Genomic DNA, 16063 nt, shown 5'->3' on the forward strand with positions numbered 1-16063 from the left:
AGTGTTAAGGTGCCCACTTTGCCAGCGTATTTCATGCCTAAACCAGTGTTGAGCAAGGCAACATCCATGTGGATCATATGCAAGTGACCCGAATCAGTTGATTTCAGGTGTCAAAATTGTTGCCTGAGACTCGTTAACCCTTGCAAAACTACAGCTACTTATTCAAAATAGTAATTCATAATACTGTGTATGTGCCCACCTTGCCAGCGTATTTCATGCCCAAACTAGTGTTGGGCAAGGTAAAATCCATGTGGGTCATATGCAAGTGACCCGACTCTGTTGATTTCAGGTGTCAAAATTGTTGCCCGAGACTCGTTAAACCTTGCAAAACTACAGCTACTTATTCAAAATAGTATTTCATAATACTGTGTATGTGCCCACTTTGCCAGCGTATTTCATGCCCAAACCAGTGTTGGGCAAGGCAAAATCCATGTGGGTCATATGCAAGTGACCAGACTCAGTTGATTTCAGGTGTCAAAATTGTTGCCCGATACTTGTTAACCCTTGCAAAATTACAGCTACTTATTCATAATAGAAAATGATAGTGTTAAGGTGCCCACTTTGCCAGCGTATTTCATGCCTAAACCAGTGTTGGGCAAGGCAACATCCATGTGGGTCATATGCAAGTGACCCGAATCAGTTGATTTCAGGTGTCAAAATTGATGCCCGAGACTCGTTAACCCTTGCAAAACTACAGCTACTTATTCAAAATAGTAATTCTTAATACTGTATATGTGCCCACTTTGCCAGCGTATTTCATGCCCAAACCAGTGTTGGGCAAGGCAAGATCCATGTAGGTCATATGCAAGTGACCCGACTCTATTGATTTCAGGTGTCAAAATTGATGCCCGAGACTCGTTAACCCTTGCAAAACTACAGCTACTTATTCAAAATAGTATTTCATAATACTGTATATGTGCCCACTTTACCAGCGTATTTCATGCCCAAACCAGTGTTGGGCAAGGCAAGATCCATGTAGGTCATATGGAAGTGACCCGACTCTATTGATTTCAGGTGTCAAAATTGTTGCCCGAGACTCGTTAACCCTTGCAAAACTACAGCTACTTATTCAAAATAGTAATTCATAATACTGTGTATGTACCCACTTTGCCAGCGTATTTCATGCCCAAAGCAGTGTTGGGCAAGGCAAAATCCACGTGGGTCATATGCAAGTGACCCGTCTGTTGATTTCAGGTGGCAAAATTGTTGCCCGAGACTTGTTAACCCTTGCAAAATTACAGCTACTTATTCATAATAGAAAATTATAGTGTTAAAGTGCCCACTTTGCCAGCGTATTTCATGCCTAAACCAGTGTTGGGCAAGGCAACATCCATGTGGGTCATATGCAAGTGACCCGACTCAGTTGATTTCAGGTGTCAAAATTGTTGCGAGACTCGTTAACCCTTGCAAAACTACAGCTACTTATTCAAAATAGTAATTCATAATACTGTGTATGTGCCCACCTTGCCAGCGTATTTCATGCCCAAACCAGTGTTGGGCAAGGTAAAATCAATGTGGGTCATATGCAAGTGACCCGACTCTGTTGATTTCAGGTGTCAAAATTGTTGCCCGAGACTCGTTAAACCTTGCAAAACTACAGCTACTTATTCAAAATAGTAATTCGTAATACTGTTTGTGCCCACTTTGCCAGCGTATTTCATGCCCAAACCAGTGTTGGGTAATGCAATATCCATGTGGGTCATATGCAAGTGACCCGACTCAATTGATTTCAGGTGTCAAAATTGTTGCCCGAGACTCGTTAACCCTTGCAAAATGACAGCTACTTACTCAGAATAGAAAATGATAGTGTTAAGGTGCCCACTTGGGCAGCGTATTTCATGCCCAAACCAGTGTTGGGCAAGGCGAAATCCATGTGGGTCATATGCAAGTGACCGGACTCAGTGGATTTCAGGTGTCAAAATTGTTGCCCGAGACTCGTTAACCCTTGCAAAACTGAATGATCTGAATAAGAACCTGGAGCTCGAATAAGAAGTGAATAAGAAGCTAACTTCATCCTCGTCCCAGACAGTGCACACATGCTATTTGAACATATTTACACTACTGAACCAGCCAGGACACTGCCCCACTTGGGGCTGGACAAATATCCAGTGCTGCCCTGACACAGATAGCCAGCACTGCCCAGATGCCGCCCCACTTGCTGTCTACACAGAAGGGCCAGCAACAGGCGGCGGCGGCTGCATGCAGTGATCGGTCCCCAGCAGCCCACTGTTCTCAGTGCACTCCAGCAGCTGCAGCGGTCAATTGTTCCAGTTCCCATCAACAGCCGTGCACTTCCCTTAGCAGCGGGCGGCGGAGGGATCTGCAGTGCTACGCCTCTGTGCCCGCCAGCCTGACAGACGCCGCCCGTCACTGTGTGACGCTGACGCAACCAGTCGCGCTGCGCTGACGTTTCTATACCATACGTCAGCGCAGCGCGACTCTCGGCCGCGTCCCAGCGCCGGGCGGGACGCCCGTCAAAATTGAGCTCAGGAGAACATTTAATGTTTCTATATTTTGCAGAATAAAGCAGTAACAATGAATGCAGTAACAATGAATGCAGTAACCTAGAGTCTGACTGGCTCCTGACGGTAGCAAAAGGATAAAGCTATGGAGAAGCGAATGCGAAGAAGTCCAGAGAACCGGGAAGCAGCAGCGGCCGCCGCAGTGTACTCTCTCGGCAGTGACGCGCAGGAAAGGAATGCAGCGCATTTTCCCCCAGCAGGAAACAGCTGTAGCCTCCCTGCACAACATGCAGAGCATGCAGCAGTGCGGGAGGGCGCAGGGGCGCCAGACCCGGCATCAGGCAGATACCAAACTTTTTTTGTGCCTATGAACAATTGCTTCCATGGCTTTGAGAAAACCTCACAGGAGATGGCTGGGGATGTGTGGACTAGAGAGTTCCTCGCTGATCACACCTATGAAGAAGAGGTGATTACTGATTGTTTTGATGGTTCAAAGCCTCAAAAAGAAACTGCGAGTTGTATGGGCCGAGAATCGCCACAACCTTTCGGCTCCGATTGTGAGTGTATCAGGGATAGCATAGGATCAGTTGGGGGCACGTACTCTGGTATTAGTGACCATAACTGCAGCCAGGATTGTCCCCGTTTTTCTTGCTACCAGGCGCAGTCATTGGAAGGAGACGAAGGTGAAGATGAAGACGGTGGGAAACTAGTGGAGGAGGATTCTTGGAAGGCATCTGGTGGAAGAAGGGGGCGTAGAGGTAAAACCCGTAACTATACAAGAGATGAATCCAGAAGAGACGGCCGGCAACCTCCCTCTAGCAGCAAGCACAAACTAGGGCGCAAGAAAAGCCATGGTGATGGGAGACACCAGATTAGATCACTAGTTCCTCAGCCCTTGCTTCAGTTTTCAAATTACTGTATCCGGGTGCTTATAGACTTGGTGCTGTTGATTGGTGAATGTGTGGAGTCCCTTGGCATGCTGCTGTATATCAGGTTATGGTTGCCTGCTCGTGACTTGGGCAGTTTGAAAATTCAGTTTCGGACCTTTGGTATGTGGCTACAACACCGAACTAAGGATTTCTGGGTCCTCGTTTGTTCTTGTGGATTATGGATTCTGCGTGTGCTGAAGATGTTGTGTGCTCTGCTTTTCCTGCTGTTCATGCTTTCAGTGCGCTGTTCAAAGCTTTGTTGGCAGTATATTAAGAAAAGTGTGGACAAGGTAGGAGCAGATAGCAACTGGAGATCCTGGCTTTCCACAAAATTACATATGATTCGGGCTTTAGTAACACAAAGCAGGACCTTTAGGTATTTAATCAACCTTTTCAGGAAATGGACAGGGAGATTTTGGCCTTCCAAGTTAAGGACAGATAAAAAAAACACATGGGCCTCTCCAGGATCAGCTGGTGGCCGCTTCCAGCCCAGGGATGAACTAGAACGTCTGCTGACTATGGCTGACATTCCGGAGGAGGATTTAAATCCATTTCAAGTGTTGGGAGTAGAAATGGATGCTTCTGAAACGGAGCTCAAGAAGGCTTATCGTCAGCTGGCTGTATTGGTAAGTGAATGGATTGTAGATTGTTAATGTTATTTGGAAGCATTAGTCTGGGTACACATCAGTCGATATGTCGACCAATGCCGCTGATCGGAGTGACATATCGTACACCTCTTTTGATGTGAACCCATGATTGCAACCCCTTCTGCTGTTCTGACATCGGGGTCATTCCTTCTGCTGTTCTGCACATCAGATGGGACGACCCGGCGGCTGACTGCAGCAGCTGAATTCAGCTAATGAATGATATATTGCGCGGTTGCGTAATATATTGTTCTGTGTGTACAGATGACCAATATATTGTTACATCAGTCGGCCACAATACACATCATTGTGATGTGTACCTGGCCTTAGGGGGTAATTCAGAGTTGATCGCAGCAGCAAATTTGTTAGCAGTTGGGTAAAACCATGTGCACTGCAGGTGTGCAGATAAAACATTTGCAGAGAGAGTTAGATTTGGGTGGGTTATATTGTTTCTGTGCAGGGTAAATACTGTCTGCTTTATTTTTACACTGCAATCTAGATTTCAGTTTGAACACACCCCACCCAAATCTAACTCTCTGCACGTTATATCTGCCCCCCCTGCAGTGCACATGGTTGTGCCCATCTGCTAACAAAGTTGCTGCTACGATCAGGTCTGAATTAGGCCCTATGTTACTAAGATGCTGCTTTCATTGTAGACTATTATTATTGTTTATTTATATGTCGCCACAAGAGTTCATGTAGTGTTCCTTCTAGGATTTATGGTAGGCAAAGTCGACGGGGGTGCTACACATGGCCGAAAAGGTGGCGTGGCCCTGCCAACGTCACCATTGGGCCGGTGCGGCTCCCTTAACGTCACAAAAGGGGGTGTGCCACAGCTGTCACTTTAGCAGGCAGGGCACATTTTTGTTTTAAAAAATAGGGCAGGGCATACTAAAATAGCCTAGCGTGAAGACTGCACATGGTATATAAACATTTCTGCATCAGGACATGACATGGAAATAAGCATCTGGGTGGCAGTAACCTAGGGTTAGGCCGTTGTATGGAGTAGAAGATAGTTTAAGTAATTGAGGGAAAAGCACATGAGGGAGAGGGCCCTGCTCGTGAGAGCTTACATTCTGTAGCTGGTGGGGGGGGGGGGGGGGGGTATACAGACAAGAGTGATAGAGATGGGGGTAGAAGTGAGCATGGAATTGAATGTTAGGATGAGAGATGGCTGGGTTTGATGAAGTGGTGGGTCTTGAGGGCTCGTTTGAAGTTTTGTGGAGAGCCTGATAAGGAGAGGTAGGGAGCGCCATGGCCAAAAGCTTGCAGGCAGGAATGAGAGGAAGTCATGAGATGGCAGGTGAGGCAAGAGGGCGGTGGGGGTGTAAAGGGAGATAAGGTCAGATATGTGAATGGGTGAGGGCTTTATAAGCGAATGTGAGAAGCATGAATTGTATTTGGAGGGGAGCCAGTGTGGGGCATGTAAGAGGTGGTAGACATAGTAAGTTTGGAGGGGAAAATGAGCTGGACATCAGCATTGTGGTTAGATTTGAGTGGAGAGGCATTTGTCAGGGAGGACAGATAGGAGGACATTACAGTAGCCCAATCTGGAGATGACCATAACATCCAGGGTGAAAAAGGGTCTGATCCTGGAAATATTTTAGAGATGGAAATGGCAGGATTGTGAGATACTGAATGTGTGGTTTGAATGAGAGAGAGGAATCATGGAAAACTCCAAGACAGCATACTTGGGGCCTAGATGAGAAAGTTGTGCTGTTAATAGAGAATGAAATTATGGGAGGTGAAGTTGTGTGGGAGGGTGAAAAGATCAGCTCAGTCTTAGGTGTCCTACACACTGGTAGACATTTAAGAGCGATATGGACCATATCGGTCAAAAATGAACGATATATCGTTCAGTGTGGAGGCACCACCGATAAACAATGCGCTTACCCGCAGTCGTTCATCGTTGGTCTATCATCGTTTATCATTGCAAGCCAATTTGGACGATATTGTTGTGTGCAATATGCTCAAATCGTTCATACAAAGCGTTCAGTGTGTATGCTCAAAATTGTTACTAAAAATTACCTGAAAAATCGTTCATTTCTCATATCCTTCATCATGCAAATTGCTTAAATCTGTGTGTAGGGCCCTTTGGACATGTTAAGTTTAAGATAGCACTGAAAAGGCAAGGAAAGGTAGCAGAGAGACAGTTGGAGATACGAGTGAGGAGAGGTCAGGGAAGGACAGGTAGAATTGAGTATCATCAGCATAGAGATGATATTGGAAGTCAAAAGAAGTAATGAGCTCACCTAAAGAGGACTTACAGAGAGCGAAAAGGAGAGATCCAAGAACAGAACCTTGGGGGACACCTACTCTTAGAGAGAGTGCGGGGGAGGTGGAGGCATGAAAGGAGACAGAGAAGGCGTGGTTAGGGGGTAGGAGGGCCGTACTACACAGACCAATGGATTGAGAGATTTGCAGGAGGGTGGTCCACAGTGTCAAAAGCAGCAGAGGTCAAGGAGAATAAACAGAGCGTAATGGCCCTTGAATTTGGCAGCATGGAGGTCATTGCAGACTTTCTTGAGGGCTGTTTCAGTGAAGTGGAGGGAACAGAAGCCAGACTGAAATGGGATGAGCAGGGAATGGGAGGAAAGAAAGGCAGTAAGGAACATGTGTGTCAAAGCTTGGCAAGTACCAGGCGACCAGCTCTGGTCATTTTTCAAACACTTCTTGTAAAATGACAGGAGCGGAATTGGTTGGTACTTTATCTCTCTCCAATCATTCGTACAAATGCCCCTAATTTTCTAGAGACAACAAATGGTATGTGTATGCAAATGAGAGGAAGCAATATGCTAACAGTACAGAGGGCGGGTCCAATTATTTAACTTTTCTGTGCCACAGTGTGCTGACTTACTAATACCATTTATTGGTTTGAATCGCTTACTTATTTGAATTGTGACATATGCTTTAGTTCTTGGACATGTCGCATTGTCTCCCTGGCACCAAAATGCTAGATGGGTCAGGGAAGATGCATGAACATGTCTGTGGGCTTCCCTTACTACAGAGTGTCCCAAACTCTCATTATGGTCCAAGTTTTTAAGCTATCCATGCTTGAGTCCAGATGTTTAAATCAAATTGACTACGTAAGTGTCCTATGCACAAGCATGGATACTCTTCCTTAGTAAACTGTTGTGTGCTATGGAACAATAAAGATTTAATGACCTTCTTGAAATATTTACAAACTCAAAATTATTTTGTAATGTGCCTCGTCTACCAAGTACATACTCTGTATTTTGTTTTTGTCCGTTCTTGTTTATTCGCAAGAACGGGAATTCTCCGACTAAAGTGCCCCACCACGATACCGTTGGAGCTGTGCTAGGCCACAAAACAGCATTGCGGGCCTAGTTATGTCAGATTTCTTCTTGCACCCCACGATGGGTACAAGCAGAAATGTACTAGTCGGAGTCAACAGCGCGCTGAGTTGAATACCTCCGGGACCTCCTTCCCGATGCTATTCAATTCGCGTTGAATTGAATCGACTCCCTATGAGGCTCTAAGTTGAGTTATTTGGTTGTACAAGGTATTTTCTCTAACGTCCTAAGTGGATGCTGGGAACTCCGTAAGGACCATGGGAATAGCGGCTCCGCAGGAGACTGGGCACAACTAAAGAAAGCTTATGACTACCTGGTGTGCACTGGCTCCTCCCTCTATGACCCTCCTCCAGACCTCAGTTAGAATTTTGTGCCCGGCCGAGCTGGATGCACACTAGGGGCTCTCCTGAGTTCTTAGAAAGAAAGTAATATTTAGGTTTTTTTATTTTCAGTGAGATCTGCTGGCAACAGACTCACTGCTACGAGGGACCTAGGGGAGAGAAGCGAACCTACCTGCTTGCAGCTAGCTTGGGCTTCTAGGCTACTGGACACCATTAGCTCCAGAGGGATCGAACACAGGCCCAGCCTCGGTCGTCCGGTCCCGGAGCCGCGCCGCCGTCCCCCTAGCAGAGCCAGAAGCAAGAAGACGTTCCTGGAAATCGGCGGCAGAAGACTTCGGTCTTCATTAAGGTAGCGCACAGCACTGCAGCTGTGCGCCATTGCTCCCCAGGCACACCACATACTCCGGTCACTGATGGGTGCAGGGCGCTGGGGGGGGCGCCCTGGGCTGCAATATAAGTACCTTACTTGGCAAATTAACACATAATATAGCCTTTAAGACTATATATGTGTAAAATCCCCTGCCATAACTGTATAAAAAAAGCGGGAGAAACCCGCCAGAAAAGGGGTGGGGCTATCTCCCTCAGCACACTGGCGCCATTTTCCCTCACAGCTCCGCTGGAAGGATCGCTCCCCAGGCTCTCCCCTGCAGTTCCAGACTACATAGGGTAAAAAAGAGAGGGGGGGCACTAAACTTAGGCGCAATCTGTGATATATAAGCAGCTATAAGGGGTAAAATCACTGTGTAGTGTGTATCCCTATTTTATATAGCGCTCTGGTGTGTGCTGGCATACTCTCTCTCTGTCTCCCCAAAGGGCTTTGTGGGGTCCTGTCCTCAGTCAGAGCATTCCCTGTGTGTGTGCGGTGTGTCGGTACAGCTGTGTCGACATGTTTGATGAGGAGGCTTATGTGGAGGCGGAGCAGGTGCCGATAAATGTGATGTCACCCCCTGCGGGGTCGACACCTGAGTGGATGGATATGTGGAAGGAATTACGCGACAGTGTCAACTCCTTACATAAAAGGTTTGACGACATATCAGATGTGGGACAGCCGGCTTCTCAGCCGGTACCTGCCCAGACGTCTGAAAAGCCATCCGGGGCTCTAAAACGCCCGCTACCTCAGATGGCAGACACAGATGTCGACACAGATACTGACTCCAGTGTCGACGATGATGAGACTAGTGTACATTCCAATAGAGCCACACGTTACATGATTACGGCAATGAAAAATGTGTTGCACATTTCTGATATTACACCAGGTACCACAAAAAAGGGTATTATGATTGGGGAGAAAAAACTACCAGTGGTTTTTTCCCCCTTCTGATGAATTAAATGAAGTGTGTGAAGAAGCTTGGGCTTCCCCCGATAAGAAACTAGTAATTTCTAAAAAGTTAGTAATGTCGTACCCTTTCCCGCCAGAGGATAGGTCACGTTGGGAGACATCCCCTAGGGTAGATAAAGCGCTCACACGCCTGTCAAAGAAGGTGGCACTACCGTCTCCGGACACGGCCGCCCTAAAAGAGCCTGCAGATAGGAAGCAGGAGGCTATCCTGAAGTCTGTTTATACACACTCAGGTATTATACTGAGACCAGCTATTGCTTCAGCGTAGATGTGCAGTGCTGCAGCTGTGTGGTCAGATTCCCTGTCAGAAAATATTGATACCTTAGACAGGGAGGACACTATATTGCTAACCATAGAGCATATTAAAGACGCAGTCTTATACATGAGAGATGCACAGAGGGATATTTGCCGGCTGGCATCTAAAATAAGTGCAATGTCCATTTCTGCCAGGAGGGGTTTGTGGACTCGGCAGTGGACAGGGGATGCAGATTCTAAAAGGCACATGGAAGTTTTGCCTTACAAGGGTGAGGAGTTGTTTGGGGATGGTCTCTCGGACCTCGTTTCCACAGCGACAGCTGGGAAGTCAGCATTTTTACCCCATGTTCCCTCACAGCCAAAGAAAGCACCGTATTATCAGGTACAGTCCTTTCGGCCCCAGAAAGGCAAGCGGGTTAAAGGCGCGTCCTTTCTGCCCAGAGGCAGAGGTAGAGGAAAAAAGCTGCAGCATACAGCCAGTTCCCAGGAACAAAAGCCCTCCCCCGCTTCCTCTAAGTCCACCGCATGACGCTGGGGCTCCACAGGCGGAGCCAGGTACGGTGGGGGCCCGTCTCAAGAACTTCAGCGACCAGTGGGCTCGCTCACGGGTGGATCCCTGGATTCTACAAGTAGTATCTCAGGGGTACAAGCTGGAATTCGAGATGTCTCCCCCTCGCCGTTTCCTCAAATCTGCCTTGCCAACAGCTCCCCCGGACAGGGAGGCAGTGCTGGAGGCAATTCACAAGCTGTATTCGCAGCAGGTGATAGTCAAGGTACCCCTCCTTCAACAAGGAAGGGGTTACTATTCCACAATGTTTGTGGTACCGAAACCGGACGGTTCGGTGAGACCCATTTTAAATTTGAAATCCTTGAACACATATATAAAAAGGTTCAAGTTCAAGATGAAATCGCTCAGGGCGGTTATTTCAAGCCTGGAGGAAGGGGATTACATGGTATCACTGGACATCAAGGATGCTTACCTACATGTCCCCATTTACCTTCCTCACCAGGAGTACCTCAGATTTGTGGTACAGGACTGTCATTACCAATTCCAGACGTTGCCGTTTGGTCTGTCCACGGCACCGAGGGTATTTACCAAGGTAATGGCCGAAATGATGATACTCCTTCGAAAAAAGGGAGTTTTAATTATCCCATACTTGGACGATCTCCTTATAAAGGCGAGGTCCAGGGAGCAGTTGTTGGTCGGGCTAGCACTATCTCGGGAGGTGCTACAACAGCACGGTTGGATTCTGAATATTCCAAAGTCACAGCTGGTTCCTACGACACGTCTACTGTTTCTGGGGATGGTTCTGGACACAGACCAGAAAAGGGTGTTTCTCCCGGAGGAGAAAGCCAAGGAGTTGTCGTCTCTAGTCAGAGATCTCCTGAAACCAAAACAGGTCTCGGTGCATCACTGCACGCGAGTCCTGGGAAAAATGGTAGCTTCCTACGAAGCAATTCCATTCGGCAGGTTCCATGCAAGAATTTTTCAGTGGGATCTGTTGGACAAGTGGTCCGGATCCCATCTTCAGATGCATCGGCTGATAACCCTGTCTCCAAGGACCAGGGTGTCTCTGCTGTGGTGGCTGCAGAGTGCTCATCTTCTAGAGGGCCGCAGATTCGGCATACAGGACTGGGTCCTGGTGACCACGGATGCCAGCCTTCGAGGCTGGGGGGCAGTCACACAGGGAAGAAACTTCCAAGGGCTATGGTCAAGCCAGGAGATTTCCCTACACATAAATATTCTGGAACTAAGGGCCATCTACAATGCCCTAAGTCAGGCAAGACCCCTGCTTCAAAACCAGCCGGTACTGATCCAGTCAGACAACATCACGGCGGTCGCCCATGTAAACCGACAGGGCGGCACGAGAAGCAGGACGGCGATGGCAGAAGCCACAAGGATTCTCCGATGGGCGGAAAATCACGTGTTAGCACTGTCAGCAGTGTTCATTCCGGGAGTGGACAACTGGGAAGCAGACTTCCTCAGCAGGCACGACCTCCACCCGGGAGAGTGGGGACTTCATCCAGAAGTCTTTCAGCTGATTGTAAATCGCTGGGAACGGCCACAGGTGGACATGATGGCGTCCCGCCTCAACAAAAAGCTAGAAAGATATTGCGCCAGGTCGAGAGACCCTCAGGCAATAGCTGTGGACGCTCTAGTGACACCGTGGGTGTACCAGTCGGTTTATGTGTTCCCTCCTCTTCCTCTCATACCCAAGGTACTGAGGATAATAAGACGAAGAGGAGTAAGAACTATACTCATTGTTCCGGATTGGCCAAGAAGAGCTTGGTACCCAGAACTTCAAGAAATGATCTCAGAGGACCCATGGCCTCTGCCGCTCAGACAGGACCTGCTGCAGCAGGGGCCCTGTCTGTTCCAAGACTTACCGCGGCTGCGTTTGACGGCATGGCGGTTGAACGCCGGATCCTGAAGGAAAAGGGCATTCCGGAGGAAGTCATCCCTACGCTGATTAAAGCTAGGAAAGAAGTGACCGCAAACCATTATCACCGCATATGGCGAAAATATGTTGCATGGTGTGAGGCCAGGAAGGCCCCAACGGAGGAATTTCAGCTGGGCCGTTTTCTGCACTTCCTACAGTCAGGGGTGACTATAGGCCTAAAATTGGGTTCCCTTAAGGTCCAGATTTCGGCTCTATCGATTTTCTTCCAGAAAGAACTGGCTTCACTGCCTGAAGTTCAGACATTTGTTAAGGGAGTGCTGCATATTCAACCCCCTTTTGTGCCCCCAGTGGCACCTTGGGATCTCAACGTGGTGTTGAATTTCCTAAAGTCACATTGGTTTGAACCACTTAAAACCGTGGATTTAAAATATCTCACGTGGAAAGTGGTCATGCTGTTGGCCTTGGCTTCGGCCAGGCGTGTGTCAGAATTGGCGGCTTTATCATGTAAAAGCCCTTATCTGATTTTCCATATGGATAGGGCGGAATTTTCATTTGAACCAGCCTATTGTGGTGCCTGCGGCTACTCGTGACTTGGAGGATTCCAAGTTGCTGGACGTAGTCCGGGCCCTAAAAATCTATGTTTCCAGGACAGCTGGAGTCAGAAAGACTGACTCGCTATTTATCCTGCATGCACCCAACAAGTTGGGTGCGCCTGCTTCAAAGCAGACTATTGCTCGCTGGATCTGTAGCACGATTCAACTTGCACATTCTGCGGCTGGACTGCCGCTTCCTAAATCTGTAAAAGCCCATTCCACGAGGAAGGTGGGCTCTTCTTGGGCGGCTGCCCGAGGGGTCTCGGCTTTACAACTTTGCCGAGCAGCTACTTGGTCGGGGTCAAACACATTTGCTAAATTCTACAAGTTTGATACCCTGGCTGAGGAGGACCTAGAGTTCGCTCATTCGGTGCTGCAGAGTCATCCGCACTCACCCGCCCGTTTGGGAGCTTTGGTATAATCCCCATGGTCCTTACGGAGTTCCCAGCATCCACTTAGGACGTTAGAGAAAATAAGATTTTACTCACCGGTAAATCTATTTCTCGTAGTCCGTAGTGGATGCTGGGCGCCCGTCCCAAGTGCGGATTGTCTGCAATACTTGTATATAGTTATTGGTTAACTAAAGGGTTATTGTTGAGCCATCTGTTGAGAGGCTCAGTTATATTTCATACTGTTAACTGGGTATAGTATCACGAGTTATACGGTGTGATTGGTGTGGCTGGTATGAGTCTTACCCGGGATTCCAAATCCTTTCCTTATTGTGTCAGCTCTTCCGGGCACAGTATCCTAACTGAGGTCTGGAGGAAGGTCATAGAGGGAGGAGCCAGTGCACACCAGGTAGTACTAAAGCTTTCTTTAGTTGTGCCCAGTCTCCTGCGGAGCCGCTATTCCCATGGTCCTTACGGAGTTCCCAGCATCCACTACGGACTACGAGAAATAGATTTACCGGTGAGTAAAATCTTATTTAAATGATGAATGGACTTTTAGAATTCTAAATCAATAAAAAAAACATTGTCTCATAAACACGTAGTGAAGCTTCTGTTATGAAATATCCGCCAAACTACAAGTACCTACTATTGCTAAAGTCTTCATTTTGTTCAGATCTACCCATGTTTAAATGTTTGTGCACATGTAAATATCCAGTTAGGGATCCCTGGTGCCTAATGGGCCCTACACACTCAGCGACCCGCCGCTGAGCTGCCCGATGGCTGATACGGCGGCGGGAGGAGGGTGACGGGGGAGTGAAGTTTCTTTACTCCCCCCGTCACTAGGCTCCATAGCCCTGCATGCTAATACGGACGATATTGTCCATATTGTCCTGCAGGTATGAACGAGCCAGCACCAACGATGAACGAGTGCGGGTCCGCGCATCGTTTATCGTTGGTGCCTACACACTGAATTATTATTAATGAACGAGAACGTTCATATCGTTCAGTGAAATCTTTAAGTGTGTAGGGCTTATAAGTGACTGCTTTTAAAATAGTCTTTCTCATACGTCCTAGAGGATGCTGGGGTCTCCAAAAGGACCATGGGGTATAGACGTGATCCGCAGGAGACATGGGCACACTATAAGACTTTGAATGGGTGTGAACTGGCTCCTCCCTCTATGCCCCTCCTCCAGACTCCAGTTAGACTCTGTGCCCAGAGAGACTGGACACACACTAGGGGAGCTCTCCTGAGTTCTCTGAAAAGACTTTATGTTAGGTTTATTACTTTCAGGGAGACCTGTTGGCTACAGGCTCCCTGCATCGTGGGAGTGAGGGGAGAGAAGCAGACCTACTTCTTCTGAGTTCAAGGGCTCTGCTTCTTAGGCTACTGGACACCATTAGCTCCAGAGGGTCTGATCACTTGGTTCGCCTAGCTGCTTGTTCCCGGAGCCGCGCCGTCACCCCCCTCACAGAGCCAGAAGAAAGAAGCCGGGTGAGTATAGGAAGAACAGAAGACTTCAGTGACGGCAGAAGACTTCAGAGTCTCGGAGGTACCGCGTAGCGCGCCATTGCTCCCACACACAAGCGGCACTACAAGGGTGCAGGGCGCAGGGGGGGCGCCCTGGGCAGCAATATACCTCATAAATAAAGCCTGGCAAAGATGTATACAGTGCATAGGCACTGTATACGGACCCCCGCCAGTATAAAAATGTAAAAAAATAGCGGGACTGAAGCGCGCCGAGAAGGGGGCGTGGCTTAGCCCTCACAACTCTATACAGCGCCATTTTCTCCTCACAGAGACGCTGGTCCCGCCAAAACACTGTTGGACAGCTAACAGTGTAAAACGAGGGGGGGCACAGTGGTTTAGTGCAATATAGGTGCAAAACTGAAGCACTATATACATATGATGAGTTTTTAAAAGTTCTGTGTTTTCCCTGTCAGATCTACCCATTATAGCAATTTAGTACACATGTGTCGATATGTGTGAGTGCTCTGCCACAAACAGCTATGGGAATCCCTCTGTCGGCATTGCCGACTCCTGATGGTAATTTATCCAGTAGATGAAGTGTCAGCATGTCGGTAGTTATAAGCTTTTCCAAAGTAAACACTGTATGGGAGACACAGTAGTATGTGGGTGACCCTGTCGGCACCAACTGTTATGACTGGGTGTAAATTAACATGATGTAAAAAAAAACTATACCTGTGTGTGTGTGTGTGTGTGTGTGTGTGTGTGTGTGTATGTATGTATATATATATATATATATATATATATATATATATATATATGAGAGAGAGAGAGAGAACGGTTCCATTTGGCTGTAGCTCGAGCACAGACGTGGTAGTATTTGTGGGGGAGTGATATTAAAATTATGTGTATATATTTCCCTCAGACCCCTCGGGGTCGCAAGAATGTTATTTTGCCCGGTTACTACTCCCGGTTGTCGACGAATACTATGTCTTATGTCGACCATAATGTTTCCTGGTTAGATCCACAACTTTGGCATTCAGTACATGTTCGTACACATTCAGAACACATTAATGTCACTGGGACCCTGCTGTTCCTGACAAAATACATATATGTATGATGTATATATAGAATGTGTGTATGTGTATTTAAATATGTATATTCATATTACGATTTCTAATGAATGTTGAAGTAAAGTTATTCCTTCTCATGTGCTGGTCGCTCTGTTGATAAAGCTCTAGGTCAGCCGTGACGAGATGGTCTCAAATCCTCACGAGGAGTCCGAGTGTTTATTCTTTTCCCGCCGTGGATAGAATACAGTAAAAGTCAACCCCTGGTCTGCACGGGGCCCTGTCACAAAGGATCGTATACAGGAATCTAAGTGATATTTTAATTATATGCTTTGATGATATTTGCATTACATACGCATGGGGGAGTGCTTGCATTCAGAAATGGTTGGTTACCTTGGCATCCGGTAGAATTACCCTAGAGAGAGAGGATATTCCTTAAGTTGGGTCTTCTTTAGAACATTGCAGCATGCTGCCGTGCGACTACAAGAGGTATGGGACTCTTTGGTTCGCTGGCCACTTCCACGGCCCTCTCGACTAGGAGGGCGTTGTGGATTCACCAAGGGAATGCTGAGGTTGACTCCGAGGAATACTGGAGTATCTTCCCTATGAAGGTGTAACCTGTGTTTGGGGATGGCTTTGTTAAGTTGATCTCAGCAGATACCACTGGTAAGTCTACCTTCTTGAGCTATGTTCCCTCACAACGGTTGATGACGCATTTTTTGTGGGATGCAGTCATTTTGACTGGTTGGATACCGTCCCCTCCCCCCCCTCTTCTTTGCAGGTAGAGGAAGGTGAAAAGGTAAGAGGTCTGCAGCTCAAGTTCGCAGAAGCAGATATCGTCCTCTGTTTCTACCACATCC

General features: G+C 47.6%; 1 protein-coding gene across 1 annotated transcript in view; it reads left to right on the forward strand.

Moving 5' to 3' along the window:
• Positions 1-2408: 2408 nt before the first annotated feature.
• The window catches only part of DNAJC14 (DnaJ heat shock protein family (Hsp40) member C14), a 57245-nt gene continuing 43590 nt past the window's right edge, over positions 2409-16063 (forward strand). The window contains exon 1 of the mRNA XM_063952581.1: positions 2409-4017. Within this exon, the coding sequence (XP_063808651.1) occupies positions 2608-4017 (1410 nt within the window). The 5' untranslated portion in view covers positions 2409-2607. The remainder of the gene's footprint in view (positions 4018-16063) is intronic.

Source organism: Pseudophryne corroboree, chromosome 2, assembly GCF_028390025.1.
Source record: "Pseudophryne corroboree isolate aPseCor3 chromosome 2, aPseCor3.hap2, whole genome shotgun sequence".
Classification (NCBI taxonomy): domain Eukaryota; kingdom Metazoa; phylum Chordata; class Amphibia; order Anura; family Myobatrachidae; genus Pseudophryne; species Pseudophryne corroboree.